Below are 16,818 nucleotides of genomic sequence, written 5' to 3' on the forward strand. Positions count from 1 at the left end.
GTAATCTCTGAACTACTCTAAGTGTTTCATAAGTGGACATAAAGATATTTTTGTTCTATCAGACATATAGTGCTTTGCTGAAGTTGCAACCACAAGCTTTAATGTACGGGGATTGTATTTGATAAACTAATACAATGCTTGAAATGGAGGGAAAATGATAAATGGTTTTTAAAATTTTTACAAATAGATAAAGTGGGATGTCAATTTATATTCAATTCTCTTTAATACCCCTGAAAAAAGTAATTAGAGACTACCACTCTTATAATTAGCTAAGCTTCCTATCAAATCACTTCATAAAATGACATTTCTTATGATAAAAGGCCAACAGTTGCCAGAACAACAACAAAGTGCAGTGAAGTGGGTCTGGAGACTTAGATTACATAAGCAGAATCAGAGCCAGCAAAAAAACAAAAAACAAACAAACAAACAAAAAACTGTGGTGGATGGCTGAACACTAAGAGAAGTTTCATAAAAACAGGGAGGGACACAATGAATGTGGAGAAGTAAAGGAGCTAACACACAGAGAAAGAAAACCAAAAAGTACAGTTAAGGGTGAGAGGCCAAGAAAAAGACAAGCGTGAGAGTGTGAGAGAGTGGGAGAAGACAACGCAGGAGGCAAAGGCAGCCAGAGTGAAAAAAGTGTGATGCACAGGGAGTAGGGAGGGGGTGGAAGCTGTAGTTATGTTAGCGCATGTGAAAGACACATCATCACAGCAACAGCAACAGCAGCAGCAGCACGAGTAAAGCTGTCCTCTAATCCTCGCATTAAAACCTCTGCTGATTCAATATGACAGATTACTGACATTTTCCCACTTTCCTCTTGAGTTCCCCTGCTATTTGACGACTAGCGCGTGCCGCTAACATTCTGTTTGAAGTGGAGGGAAAATTTTCTCATCGTTTCCAAAAAAACACATCAGCCCAGCTATTGACATACAAAGCTGCCTAACTATGAAAAGGGGGGAAAAAAATAAAGAGGGTGGGCAGAGGAGCGCCCACGCAGAGGTTTTTACATATTGCACGCCTCTCACATTCACCCTGGGGGTCCCCTGTCTGCTCTCCTGGCTTTCAAACTGCAGTCCAACTCCTGCCACTCCATCTATATATAGAGCCTGGATTGTTGTCGAAAGAATTAGCAGGTCCTTCAAAGTCATTAGACACCATTATCAGAAGCCTTCATGGCTCTGCTGTGATGAAGTCCCTTTTGTATCCTCTGTCTGTCGGTTGGACACAAATGTATGCACTTTAAAAACTGAAAAAAAGTTTCATAACATCATGGTATGAACATAAAATATGAAAACAACAGTACACAACATGATCTCTGGTTCCAGAATAGTCGGTCTGACTTGGAAAGTACAATAAATTCAGTCCAGCTTTCTTTTAGCCAACTGACTGTTAGTTTACAGCAACGGGTGGGGGAGGGGCAGCAATGTGTAATTAAATGCTCCATGAAACCTGCGGAGAATTTATCCGTTCTCCTTGCTGAGTTCTTGATGTACGCGGTTGAAGAAGAGTCAGTGAGTTGAATTTATGAATTCCATTTAATAATACCAAAATACAGCTGGTCCATTTCTCATGCTACCTTGAGGAGTTAGCAGGACAAAATGGCAAAAAGCAGCCGTTGGTAACTTCCTTTGTTAGCCTCTGTCTAAGCTACACCCTAGAGAGGGTGGGTTAGTGTGTCATGTCTTCTACCCTTAGCTTTCAGGGTGTTTCCTAACATGTCATTTCCTTTATCTTTAGCTTTGCTATTAGCGAAAAGAGATAGAAGGAAAAACACAGATTTATTTATTCTCAACAAACTCAATGAAAACTCAAGTACTTTCTTTGGTACCCCATTAGAAGTACTTTGGACATTAAATGATTTTGAAACTTCTTTAATACCGATAAACCCAGGTCTACTGGCCAAAACCAGCAAAGTAGATTAACACCAGATGCTCATGGCCTTTGATTAACTTCTAATTAGTGGGGATGTTTTTTTTTTAATGTTTTTTAGCCTGGAAAAAAAATGTATGTCAATATGTTAAAAATAGTAGCTTGAAATTAGCCTAAACAACAACAATAATTAGGCTAGCTAGTTAGCCATTTTTCATTCACAATTTTGACATCTTGTTTTTAAGTTGAAGGTTGTTAATCTTTTACTTTTTATAGCCATTTTTACATGTTATTTAGATGAAAGACAGCATCAACACTTTACAGTGATCATTTGAAGGATTTTTAAAAATATATTTATCACAATTTAACGTATTATACTTAGAACGTAAGATTAAATTACCAACTCAAGAGTCTTTTAGCAAAGAAAAACAAAAGTTGACAAATAGCTACATTTTAAGATTGAAAATTTAAAGGTTTACAATTTTACAACAATTTTTTTTTTTGATTTCCCAAAACAAAAAACTTTTGGAATCTCAAAGAATCAAAGCCTGAGGACTGACGCCTGAGTTTCCTCTGAAGAGCAAAACACTTTGCACTTTAATAGAAGGTCAACAGAATCTCAACAACCTCCCTTTACAATAAGATTATCTGCGCTTCAATGGATCCATTAACATTGCATCCTCTGTGTGTCCTTCCTTACCTTGGGATGAATTTCAGCTGGGCCTTAAAAGTTGACAGAGCCTGGATGAAGCCACGTTTTGGTATAATCTCCATGTGTTTCCTCATCTCCGGGCACATATCAAAGGTCAGTTTAAAAGCTCTGTTTTCTCTGTCATGCAAAAAGTGTAGAGTCTCATTAGACGGCTGCAAAAAAAAAGTGCTTTCAGGTGAGAGACTGATATATATCTGACAATCTATGTAGTTTATGAAATCTTTACAACTATATAAATATAAATCAAATATCTATGTGATTTATGAAATTTTAAAAAAGCACAGAACTTGAAGTCAAACATCTGCCAAAGTAAATATACATGATATTACATGAGTTGATATGTACCTTATGGTCAAAAATCAAATAATTAAATGAATGTCTTTTATGATTGCAGCATACTATATGGATTAATATTTAAAAAAATCTTTTATAGGTTTATGCATTGAACCTGTGAAAGGTTTGCGGGTTGATAAAAGTTTTCTTGATTGGCACCAATGTACGTTGCCTTGCAAAGAATATGATCTTCAAATTCAAACCATTTTCAGATGTTCAAACAGATGGCCGCAATAAGTTAAATGTCTCTTCATTTTAAGAATTCACAAAGACACCCAACTAGGGAGAACTGTTTCGTGAAGGTGGGACTTGTACAATAGCACATTTGTGTCTGCTTTCATCTTCAATGGCACACAGATGAGAGAGGAACCCCAGAATACACCAACAGAGGTTTCCGTGTTTGACTCCGCTCCCTCAACTGAACTGACCCACTTAAACGGTCGGGTCAGCCAGATGCTTGCTTCCCCGAGGCAGGGGCTAGCAGGGAGACTTCGGAGGTATTGAGTCTCGGTTTTTGCTCCATCTAAAAGAACAACCTTCAAATAAACCCTTGGTGGAATATTTATGGCAACATAATCAGTTTGGCCAACAAGACATTCAAATTAACAGCGTCATTTGGCTGATCCTGTAGTTTTTACTTGCAGAGTGTGATCATTTTATTTCCAAGTCAATACCAAATTCATATAGCACGGTGTTGGTTCTGATGAAACATTTGGCAATATAAATATCTGAAATACAAATGCTAATTTCTCAACATGTATGTTTTTACCCAACTATTCAATAGAAGGTAATAATAACAATTCACTGAAATAAATCGATATTTTAGATACCATTCAAATTCGCAGAAACAACTTCAAGAAGTAAAACACTGCTAAATGCATAGTGTATAAATCATAAAAATCCTGCCACATGTTATAAAATACAGAGGAACCCAGCTTATAATATAATTACTCAATGGGGAAAGTAATCCTACATTATATGTATTTGGTTTTTAACAGTTATCTGTACCACAATTATTGGCAACCCTTCTACTAAAACTTGGTACAACTCTCTTTTGTCGATAAGACAGAACTTAAACTTCTACTATAACATTTCTACTATAACATTTTGTTACGCTCTCTTTCCAAAGATAAAAAAAAAGAAGGGATTTGTGTGCTGAAAAAGCCATGGTAGAAGATTGATGTTATGTCTGCTGTGCATTTTCTGTGTATTTTATTGAATCTTTATCCTGCTAAGAAACCAAATAAAAATTCTTCTTTGCCAAAGGCCGCAAGATTTTTATTTCAAATGCCCTGGTGTTTCAAAGACTGTTCCCATGGGGTCATTGCAAGAGAAATAGCCCAGAAATACCAGGTGTGTTTGCACATGAAATCTAATCTTAGTCTGCTCTGGCTGAGCTGGTTCAGTGTAAAATGTCTCAATAGCATCTACTTTATTCCACACAGTATGCTTGACATGTGAGGAGAAAAAAAAATATTTTTTTTTGGCAGCACAACTGCTTGGGGTGTAGATAACATCCAGTGGTTGTTATGGAGACTCCAGACATACTCTGCTGCGGTTCTCTAGCAGTGAGATTTTTTTTAACCTCCCTTGCCATCTGCTTGACTGCGTGTGGTGGCAAAATAAGCAGCCTGTCTAGTGGCAACTGGCTAAGAAAATTGGACCCTTGTGTAAGAAAGCAAAATTAATTTATATAGCACTTCTAATGCAGAGGATTCGCAGCGCTTTTGTAATTTAATTACAAGCATATGTACAATATAAAAAGAAATACTATAAACAAGTGCAAGTGTCAGAAACTCAGATCAATTTAAAGTAAAAAAATGTTTCAGTTACATTTATTTTCTGAGAGTCTAAGGGTTACAAAGTAAGTTTGGCACTAAAAACTTGTTTTGTGAAAAAAAACAAAAAACAAACGATTATTGCTTAAGTTAGGATTTTTTGAAAACAATGTCCTCAAATTAAAGTTAAAAATCTTCAACTGCAATAAAAGATGAATTTCTTGACTTTTTACACATTCTTACCAAAGTCACCAATGAATATGATTTGCACCTTTCCTTTCTTATATGACAATCTAATGTGAACATGTTCTGCTTCGAGAACAAAACAGGCAAGAAGCAAAGCGTCCTGAAAGCCCTCCAAAAACAATTAGGTAAAGTTTTTAATCTGAATATTGTCTCCAAATGCAATATCACTTAAAAAGTTAAACGTTCTTCCTGGAGTGAGCATGGATCTCAGCCACCTCATTGTTCATTTAATTAGGTTGCAACAGCTTTCACTGTGGCTTGAATTCTACTGTCTTGAAATGGTTTTGTTTCCCTTTCCAGGCTGACAAAATATACATTCTTTAACTGTTCATGAAATGTCTTTTGAGTGGGGCATGCTGTGTTGCTTTTTTGAAATCATTTAGTTGACTCGGTGTTCCTTGGTAGGTTCTCGCAAAGAAAAATCTTAATTTCTTACTTGTACAGGTCAGACAGTCATTTAACTCTTATGCACAAACATAAAAATCCTACCTAGCTATCTTTTATACCTGCGTGAGGGGGTACATCCAACTTAGATTGTGCACAAAGAAATTAACAATTATTTAGGATTAAACAAGGAGAACAACTATATTTCACACAGAGCCTTGTTGATTTACATAGCTTTTTAAACTTAAATCAATTATCATTTGCTTTTAGTGCTTCTTTTGAGGATGACAACAAAGCAGTAATAGAAGAAAGCTGAAAGGGAGCAGATCAAAGCAGTGTATTATACTCCATGTCATTGGATTGGGAGACATAATCTGCACTTTAGGGAACGAGTTAACGCTCTCATGCTTTAATTTGAGCTCTAATTTGAATTAAGTTTCACATATCACCAAATAAGCAACTCAAGAAGCAGGATTTTTTTTTTTTTATAAGCAATGCTTTGTTTACTGTTGCACCAGCAACACGTTGATCCTATTCCAAAAAGCTGTTTAAACAGGCCTCAGGATGCACTAAGATGAGGTGTAGCACGGTCACTACAAACGCAATAAAAAGACAGAAACCAAGAATTTGTAGAGGAAAAAACAAAAAAAAACAAGATTGTTTGTTTTTTGAAGGCCTTAGTTTGGGCAGGAATGTTTAACCCCTGATCTGGTGCCAACGGAGGAGGCACCAGTTTCAATGTTTTCTGTTTCAATGTTTGAAACAGAAAAGACAAATTCTGCCAACTGTGCTTGGAATATTCAAATCATTGGTACACAGGCAAAAGTCAAACACTGCATATCTTAAAGCCTCTTAAAATTCGTTCAATTAGTCAGAGAGACATTCAAATCTCTGGCACACAGGCTGGGTAGACATATTCAATCTTGCTTTGTGTTGCTCTCTTAACTAATCTGTCACAAGCTAAAGACTACTTGTGGGATGGTTATCTATTTAGTGGGGGAGCGAGTGACAATTTTAAATAATGAAAGCAGCGGCTCTCTCATTGTTCATCCCAAAAGCCTGCCAAGCTATTTTGTATTCAGATTATTGTCTTGGAGACAGAGTGACATACTGCATAGTTTGCTGGTCCAAGCATTAGCATTTCTTTACTTGAAAAGCTGCACTTCATACTGACACTGTCTCATCATCATGTTGTCACATGTGCTGGTGTGCCAGCGCACCAGATGGCAGTTGTCACAAATCCCTAACCCTCACACACACACGCACACACACGCCCACGCCCACACACACACACACACACGCACACGCCCTCCATCCCCAACAGTGATATGACACAATGACTGTAGAGGTGATGGACCACTCTTCTGCAAATGGCACTGCCCCCGGTGCATTCTTAACCTTTGCTGTGCATCACAATGCATCATATCCATAATCAGAAAGGTTTCGTTTTTTTTTAGGTTTTTTTTTTTTTTTTTTTCTTCAAACATTTTTATTAGTTTTGTGTTTTCACAAACAGAAAAAAAAAATAAAATTGTACACTGTGCAAGCAGTTACCTTACATAAATATGGGACACAAAACAAAAACAACAGAAGAAAACAAACAAACACAAAGGGCAAAATAAAAAAATAAAATAAAATAAAATAAATAAAAGGAAGCCGCCATACAATGTCACATTCCAGTTATATCATGTCTCCAGTGGTTGCCAAACATTAACATATTGAAGAGCCTGATATCAAAACAATCATAACTAGCCAGGTGACCAAAAAAAGAAAAAAGACACATAGTAATACCAAAGGAGGATGTACATTAGTTGTGACCTGTTGAAACCTTCCACTTTATAGGAGTCTGACCTCTCATCACAAGTTGTGTCAGCTCTTTAGGCAAATAGCTTAGTACAGGAGACCACATATCAATGAAATGCTTCTCATTACCTTTAAGAACTGCACTAAGCCTTTCATGAGGGAGGACCCTAAATATTTCTCTATACCATTGTGTGATTGTTGGTGGTTTATCCTTAATCCAATTAATTAAAATACATTTTCTAGCCAAAAGTAATAATTTGTCACAGAGTTTGAAGTGCAATTGTGTCAGAGTGACTGATTTTGAAGGGAGGCCAAGAAGAAACAGACCTGGGTCACACCTGATTCTTACATGAAATACGTCGCTCAGCTCTTTAGAAATTGCACCCCAGAATCGTTTAATTAGTCTGCATTGCCAGAAATAATGGTAATATGTTCCTACCTCTCTTCCACATTTATTGCATAAGGGAGAGAGCTGGCGATCCATCTTATTGAGTATAAAAGGTGTTATATGTAGACGATGTAGTATTTTATACTGTGTCTCTCTGAGCGTATTACATATAAAGGTTGAATTGACCACATTAATGGCTTCTTGCCAGTCATCCTCAATGTACGCTGTGCCAAGATCTCCCTCCCATTTCCGTGCAATGTCCCCAGCACCACCTGGGGTAAGAGAGTACAGGACTGTGTAGAAAGCGGAGATAAAATGCCTAGGATTATCCCGGTCGACAAGGAACCTCTCAATCTCATTGTGTGTGACCAAGCCAGAATGAGAAAACCTCATAGAACCAATGAAATGGCGAATTTGGAGAAATCCAAAAAAGTGTTCTTTAGGGATACCAAATTTCGTCTGCAATTGTTGAAATGTCATGAGTATATTTTCTGTAAACAGATCTCCGATCACTCTCACTCCTCTGTCATGCCACAGGTCAAAAATGTTGGGCTCAAGGCCTGGGATAAAATCCTGGTTTCTTGTGAGGGGTGTCAGGAGTGAGGAGCAGAGCCCACCTCCCGAGTGGTTCCAAAGTCCCTGCCACACCCTAACTGTGTTATAAATAATTGGATTATGTTTAATGTCTCTCGATAGCTTTTTCCTATCTCCGGTTGTGAGGCTCCACAAGGAAGCAGGTTGAGAGGCCCACGATTCAAGGCAAGGGTTTGAGTTGAGATGAGCATGTAACCACTCCCACAGATAACGAGCATGGCAAGCCCAATTGTAATAATACAAGTTTGGCAAGGCCAAGCCACCTCTGTCCACAGGGAGCTGTAAAGCTGTGATTTTCTGCCGTGGCCTCTTGCCATGCCAAATGAATCTGGAAAATGCTCTCTCGATATCGGTAGTAACTTTTTTGGATAGCCAAAGGGGTAACATTTGGAGGGGATATAAAAGTCGTGGGAAAATGTTCATTTTAATTAAACTTATCCGCCCCATAAGTGATAAGGGAAGGTCAAACCACCTTTCTAAGTCCCTCCTTATTTTCCGAAGTGTGGGAGAGAAGTTAAGCTTCCATAGCTCTGTCAGGTTAGGGGACACATTAATTCCAAGGTAAGTGAAGCCATGTTGGGAACATTTCAGGGAACAGCTAGAGGGTAGGTCCTGGACAGTAGCACTCCCTAATGGCATTGCTTCCGATTTATCAAAATTGATTTTATAACCTGAGAAAGAACCAAATTCATAAATAGTGGACAAAATAGATGGCATTGAGATGTCAGGTTTTGTTACGAATAGCAGGATATCATCTGCGTATAATGCTATTTTATGAACTTTACCGCCAATCATCACGCCATGTATATTTTGTTGTGATCTAATAACCACTGCTAGGGGCTCCAGCACAAGAGCAAATAGAAGTGGGGACAGAGGACACCCCTGTCGAGTTCCCCTATGTATTGTGAAAGGTGGAGACAGAACACCATTAGTCATAACACAGGCAGACGGGGAACTGTAGAGTATTTTGATCCATTTCAGAAAATCGCCTCCTATCCCAAATCTCTCCAAAACATTAAATAAGTACTTCCACTCAATCCTATCAAATGCCTTTTCAGCATCTAAAGATACAGCAAAGGCTTTACAGTTTGTTTGGTTTGAGTACTGAATTATATTAAGTAATCTTCTCATATTAGTGAAGGAGAAACGATTTTGTATGAACCCAGTCTGATCGGGGTTTATTAAAAAAGTCAAAAGCTTCTCCAGTCTCATTGCAAGCAATTTAGAGAGCAGCTTACTATCTACCCCGATAAGGCTAATAGGTCTATATGAACCACAGATGTCTGATGGTTTATCTTTTTTAAGGATGAGGTTAATGTTCGCCAGGTTAAGTGTTGGCGGCAAGCCTCCACGCCCAAACGAGTGTATAAACATGTCAGTAAGTGGTCCTACCACGAGGTGGCTTAATTTCTTATAGAATTCTGGACAGAAGCCGTCAGGTCCAGGAGCTTTTCCACCCTTAAGGGAGGTGATGGCTTCTCTGACTTCTTTCTGAGAGATTGGAGCACCTAAAACTTCTTGTTGTTCCTCTGTCAGGGAGAGTCACTCCACTTAAGAATTTTGTTATTTTAGCATCGGGCGAATCGCATTCAGATGAGTACAGTTTTTGATAGAATTCCCTCATAACCCTATTAATGTCTGTTGTTTTGTGGTGTCTGTCTCGGTTATTGTCTTGTAATGATGAAATTGTGTTTGCTTCCATTCTGCCTTTTGTTAGTCTTGCTAGTAGCCGGCCTGGTTTATTCCCTGATTGATATAATCTGTGTTTAGCAAAGAAGATGGACGACTCTGCTTGTTTTGTTAGTAATTGATTTAAAGCTGAGCGAGCTGCTTCTAGTTTTTTAGAGAGTGCTCTAGAAGGTGTATTTTTAAATTGTAACTCTGTCTGTTGTATTGTTCTTTCTAAGTGTAATTGTTCTTTAATAGCAGCTTTTTTCTGAGCTGTGGTATATGATATGACACTTCCCCTAATAAAAGCTTTAGCCGTCTCCCACAGCAACGAAGGGTTGACATCTGGAGTCTTGTTAGTATCCATAAAGAGATTCCACTGATCTGTAATGTAATCAATAAAAGATGGATAACTCAGTAGAGATGGATTCATCCTCCAGTGGCGAGAAGCAGGATCAGCATAAGGTGGGCTAATACATAAGATAACAGGAGAGTGATCGGAGATTGTACATGTGCTAATTGAACAATTTCTTACTCGATCCAACACCATTCTTGAAGATAGGAAGAAATCAATCCGAGAGAACGTTTGATGGGGTTGAGAAAAAAAAGTGTAGTCTCTCTCTCTCGGGTTAGTGACTCTCCAGGTGTCATACAGTTCTAGGTCTTGGCAAAACTCTCGCAACCTCAGACTTTTTCTTGATATTGTAGTAGATCTAGGAGGAGACTGGTCAACACATGGGTCATGAATACAATTAAAATCTCCCCCCAATACAATATACGGTGTGTGTACAGAAGCAATATCCGATAAAAGTTTTGGGAAGAAAGTAGCCTCATATATATTTGGACCATATATGCAACCTAATAAAATGTGTTCTCCATAAAGATATCCTGAGATAAGGACATATCGGCCATCATTGTCGCTCATAGTTTTCTCCAATGTAAAGGGAAGACTACGGTGGATTAGTATGGCAACTCCTCTACTCTTAGAGTTATGTGAGTAAAACACCTGGCCCACCCAGTTCCTCCTCATTTTAAGGTGCTCATTGTCAGTTAAGTGGGTTTCTGATAAGAAAGCTATTTTTGTATTTTCCTTTTTCAAAAATGTTAGGATACTTTGTCTTTTTATCACATTATTTATTCCCTTAACATTAAGGGAGACTATTTTGAGATCACTCATAGTAAAGCTAAAGAAAGCTTGGCACTCTGTGAAAGAGAGTGCCAAGAGCAACAGAAAACCTCCATAAATTTACAAAAAGCAATTGAAAAATCGGCAGTTTGGTGACATGAAAAATAGGTAGCTTACATTGTACATTGGCGAGACAATAACGAAAAAGAACCTCGTGAACGAAAAGAACAGCCATCCCCAAACGATGGTCCCCACACAAACTCCCCCCCCTAACCCCCCTGTGCGGTTCTGGAACTCCAGCCGCAGAAAGAAAACGAAAACTGGGGCACATGAATGAGAAGAGTCGCCGCCGAAGAGAAGACCAGACATCCTCACTAAAGCTAAGCCCCCCACCCCAACCCGAGCCATAGCAATTTAGATACCTAATAAATTTTAAGCAACCAACACATTTTTATCATATATTGATCATCCACATGAGACACAGAGTGAGCAAAGGTCCAAATCGCGTAACATCTGAACAACAATTAGCCGCATACCTTTGCAACTCTGCACCGAGGAAAGAAGGGAAGAAAAAGTAGAGCATCAACCTCCATATCAGGTCCAGCGTCTGGGACCAACCAGCCTATACCATGGTCTCAGTTCAGTTCGTCCAGGAAAGCAAGTGCATCCTTGGGTGAGCGAAACGATCGGGTTTTCCCTCCGTGCGAAAAAGATAGAACAGCCGGGTATCTCATGGAGAATTTAATCTCCTTCTTGATAAGAAGTTCGCACACCTCATTAAACGCACGGCGCATCTCCTTGACAGCAGCAGTCATATCCTGTCTGATAACGATCGTTTGGCCTTCGTATGTGAGCGGAGCCTGTTTCCTTGCCGCCGCCAAGATCCTGGATGTATCTCTGGAGTGATGTAGCTTAACGATCACAGCGCGCGGCCGGTCACGTCTCGGCGGACCAAGGCTCCGGTGAGCCCGGTCGATCTTAATGGCGCCCCGCTTACACTCCAAGCCAAGAAGAGTTGGGAGCCATCTCTCAAAAAATAAAACTGGCTGTCGGCCTTCCGTATCTTCTTTGAGGTTATAAATCAAGATATTATCCCTTCGGTTCCGTCCCTCCAAGTCGATACATTTCTCGGTCAGAATACGCACTTTTGACTCCAGCTCTTTCAGCCTGGGTTCCACCGTCAACATGTCATCCTCCACTGCTGAAATGCGGTGCTCTGCATCCGTGATGCGCTCCGTGTTGGCTTCTAGTTTAGCAGAGATGTTACTCAAAGTGGTGGCAAACTCCGTAAACTTTTTATCCATCAGGGCTGAAATCTTCTCGATGACAGATTGAGAGATATCGGCGGCCAGAGAGTCAGGGTCGCTAGCAAGCACCTCGTGCTGTTGAGCTGCCTGGTTAGCTTCTTTGCTAGTTAGCGTATTCTTCCTCGTTGGCTCTTCAGTTAGTTTGCAGGCGGAAGATTTGGCTGTTTTAGGATTGGGCATGGTGTCCGGTTGCTATAAGATAAGCCTACAGCTTGTTATCTTGGATAAGGATGAAAAAATAAGCCAAATTAGCTCGGGAGAAGTGGGAGCCCAGCGACAAGCGTCCGCTCAGGGTAACTGCATCACGTGACCCTTCAGAAAGGTTTCGTTTGAGTTCTGCGCTGCCGTGAAGAAAATCAAAGCGGATGTGAGCTTCCAGCTTACATTATCATTAATTTCTGAACATTTATAAGCAGCTTCTATTTTATTTATTTTTAAATCTAATCCATGCATTGGTATAATGCCTTACCGTGGTTCTTTGGTACTAATGAATGTTAGAGTTTTATGTTGTGTTGTGTTAAACTGTGTTGTTAGTGATGGTCGTAGGCGTTCGCACTGTAATCAGTGGGTTGCTGGTTCGATCTCTGGTTTCTGTAGTTAGCACTGAGAGAAGCAGTGATGGCATAGTTACTTTGAAAAAGTAACTTTAATCGGATTACTGATTACTCTTTGAAAAAGTAAAAAGTTAGATTACTGACAACTTGATTTGGAAAGTAACTAAGTTACATTAAAAGTAACTTTTTAGTTACTTTCAGCAGCTGCTCACAACAACGCTGTGAAAATTACATTGATCTTTGCCAATACTTAATTGTAAGCTATTTTATAATGGTAACATCAACAATGTGTCTCCACTTATAAGTTTGAACTGAAGGGGAGATTGTTTAATGGTTAAAACAGTACAAAAAAACACGTTAGTAATTTGTGTGTGTTTTTGTGTGGTCCACTATAGTCTGGAAAACTCTAAGAAGGATCTTAAAGTCCCCAGCCTCCAGGTTCTGCGTTACGGCCTTGCGTTTGGTGTCACAGCGCAGCGCACAGAGCTCCTCCTGCAGCTCCACAACTCAGATGGCTGCACAGATTTGTGGCACTCATCTTAATATTAATAATTATAATGGCGTTTAGTGGCTGTTTTCACGTTTATTGCGCTGTTCATATTAGTGTCCATGTTTACAATTTTCAGGAGCTCAACGCGAAGCTCGACGTCAATCACAGCAAATATTATTAACTTGACATTAATAAAGACACAGCGGGACGGATCATCCGGGAAATGATGGATTAAAACTAACTGGATGTCAGACAAATTCTGGGATTTATTATGAGTCTCTGCTTATTTCCAAGCCCAAATGAGAAACTTCACGTTTAAAAACGAGCCCAAAAAGGCGCAACCCGTGACTCATTGAATTTGCAAGCGACTTAAAAAGAATAAATAAATAAATAAAAACAAGCTGAAAGCAACTTATAATAATCGGACTTGGTGACAGAAACTCAAAGTAGTTCCTGTTTTTCTACCAACCAAATGCGCATCTCCTTCTTCCCTCCATAGTTTACATTTCTGTCGCTGCTGATACTGTCGCATAAAAACATAAAAACGGTGATCACTCGACAGGACACATAGAGGAAATAAAATTAAATTCCAAAAGAAAATAGTAACGCACAGTAACGCAAAATGATTTTGATAAGTAACTGTAGTCTGACTACTGGACATGAAATACCAACGCATTAGATTACATGTTACTGAAAAAAGTGGTCCGACGTCAGTATGATGCGCTTACGATGTACTGACCTAAGTCAGTAGAAAATGTTTGGGATGAGTTAGAATGGAGATTGTGAATCAGACCTTCTTGTCCAACATTAGTGTCTGTCCTCACAAATAAGCTTCAAGAAAATTCTAAAAAATTCTGAAAAACCTTTTCAAAAGAGTTTTGACCTGATATCATATTAAAGTCTTTGGATTAAGAATGGGATGTCGTTCAAGTCCATTTGTGTACGAGGGCACCAGCAAATTCTTTTGCTGATATACTTCATGTTCATGTTCAGGGTTTCATGTTTTGGGGATTTTGTGTATTTTATTTTATGATTTGCTCCTCAGGACCCCAGTAAAGGACTGGAAAGTCGTCTAGGGTGTATCCTACTTCTCTTGCTGACTCCAGGAGAAAGGCAGCAGCCCCCTGACAACTTGAATAGAAATAAATTGGTGCAGAAAATGGTTGGATGGATGTAAGGTTGTTCCACTTGCAGCTTTGCAAAAACAATGTTTTCTATATTTTTTTAAATTTTAGTTAAAAATGTCTGAAAAGTGCTGACATTCTCTCTCAGGGCTCAGTGCCTCTTAAACTCTCTCCCACATGCTTGTCTAACAGCTGTGAATTAGACAGTGTTTAAAACAGACCTGTAATAGTCTGAGCCTGTTTAGTTACATAAAACGTGATTTATTGCAGACACAGTGCAAGTTTTGAAAGAAAAAAGTGTGAATGCTGAGAGGGTTGGTAGTGGAAAACAACAATAAGTATTTTGAAATTACACACCGAGGTGCAGACAGCGTTATGTTTGTGTTTGGGACATGAAGTAAAGTTACATTTATTTTTATATAAACATGACTACTGTTTTATTGTATTAATTACTAGCTTCACTTAAAGATGCAAAACTTTAAAACGGTTTAGTATTAAAATCAACTTGCTTATTTAGTGTATGATGATTTTCTTAGTTTTTCACACTTTATAACCACCAACTTCAGTACATTTTCTAGGTAATTTATATGGCAGGCCAAGACAATAGTAACACACACAACTCACACAGTGCAGGATTGGATCGCTGAAGGAAAATGATACAAGGCTTTCCACAATTTCTTTACCTACATCTCCATAAACGTTGCATATATTGAGACAAAAAATTGCTTAAACATATTCCTGATGGATGGAAGGCAATCTGTGTACATCAATTTTCAAGTCTTGTAATAGATTCTCAATTCAATTTAGCTCTGGACTTTGACTGGGCCACTCTAACACATGGATATTCTTTGAGCTCATCAGATCCATTGTCGCTGTGGCTGTATGTTTAGAAAAGCTGTCCTGTTGAAAGGTGAAACTCCAACCAAGTCATGTCTTCAGCAGCCGCTAGAACAACATTTACACTGAGCATTGATCGTCCATTCTAGCCAAAATCTTTCCTTGTGAAAGGAAATCTCTGGTTGTGACCTTGAATATGTAGTCTTTCAGAGGGTGACAATCACTGACCACTGATCTCATCCTACAACAAATATTAAGGAGAGTTAAAAACTTTTCTGGCATAACTAAGCTGTTTAGCCGTTGCTGCAACGGGAGTCAAATTATCATCCTCTTTAGACCACACATTAGCGCTTTCATGACTGTCTGCTTTTCCTCATCCTCCTGTCTCTCTTTCTCGGATCAGAGTCTGATGTTAAGCTCGTTAACACCTGTAACTTGCTGTCCATTTACTGCCGGACAGCTTTCTCTGCTAAACATAGCTTTTTTGCTCTCATCTGATCTGAGCAGCGCTCAATGAGAGCAAGCGTTTAGGCAACACTGAATGGTTGCCACGGGAGATTAAATGATTCCTCAAACATGGATGAAAAAATTCAAAGCAACATTCCTGGCATCTATTTGATGAGGAAATAACATTATAGCATAATGTGAAGCTCAAAAAAGTACATTTTACATAACGTTGCTTCTTTACAAGCCCCACAAACCTTCACAGAACAGCTGTATTTGAACTAAGATTAAACGATGAACAGCTGAAATCTGTTTAATAATTAGGGGTTTTGTTAAGGTACATATTTGTGCTGGATTTTGTTATTTGTATCAGGGATACCACTTGTTATCTATAAGTATATAACAAGTGATTCAGATCTTTTTTATATAAAATAATAATAAAAAAAACAACAGAAAACCACATATCATGATATTTCCACTACACAATCATACTCTACTTGTCTGCACGCCACATAAAATCCCAGTGAAATACATTAATGCCTGAAATCATGATGAAGTATGAAAAGGCCCCAAGTCACTGTTTAGACTGAACGGCTGTCTTTTGTTAAAAAAAAAAATGCATCAGTTCAGCTGTTATGTTTTCAACATTGTCTGTCTTTTGGACCCACCTGCTCTGAGCGACGATGGTGTATTGATAAAGGCGGTCAAAGGTGCAGATCTTCAGGTCAATGCTGGGTTGAATAATCCATACAGGGTTGCTGACCGCCACACCACTGACATGGATGGGTATCTGTGTGAATAGGTCGTCAGTCGAGACATACATTTTCATCAATAATCATCTGATTATATAATATTCAGCTAAATTCCCATGACATAACATCCATCGCTAACATACTGGTTTTGTGTTTCTGTCTGAGAATCTGATGTAGAAGTCCATTATGGTCTCTCCAGGAATGGTTGGCTTGAATAAAATTTCCAGCTTGACACTTTGAAAGGGTCCAATCTCTCCTCCTCTTACCTAAAAAAATTACACAACACAGCAAGCCAAAAAAGAAAAAAAAGAAAAAGAAAATAGAAACATACGTTTCTTATTTAAAACTAATTTCAGCAAAACATTTCTAAACAAATGTGGGAATTCTTCATAAATCTCCTAATCCC

General features: G+C 38.8%; 1 protein-coding gene across 1 annotated transcript in view; it reads right to left on the reverse strand.

Annotated features, from left to right (window-relative positions):
- The window catches only part of cfap74 (cilia and flagella associated protein 74), a 62,965-nt gene that overhangs the window by 25,270 nt on the left and 20,877 nt on the right, over positions 1-16,818 (reverse strand). The window contains exons 18-20 of the mRNA XM_044111444.1: positions 16,556-16,678; positions 16,329-16,450; positions 2,573-2,701 (exon numbers count right to left, since the gene is read on the reverse strand). Coding sequence (XP_043967379.1) covers positions 2,573-2,701; positions 16,329-16,450; positions 16,556-16,678 — 374 coding nt within the window. The remainder of the gene's footprint in view (positions 1-2,572; positions 2,702-16,328; positions 16,451-16,555; positions 16,679-16,818) is intronic.

The sequence above is a fragment of the Gambusia affinis genome, linkage group LG01 (assembly GCF_019740435.1).
Source record: "Gambusia affinis linkage group LG01, SWU_Gaff_1.0, whole genome shotgun sequence".
In the NCBI taxonomy this organism is placed as follows: domain Eukaryota; kingdom Metazoa; phylum Chordata; class Actinopteri; order Cyprinodontiformes; family Poeciliidae; genus Gambusia; species Gambusia affinis.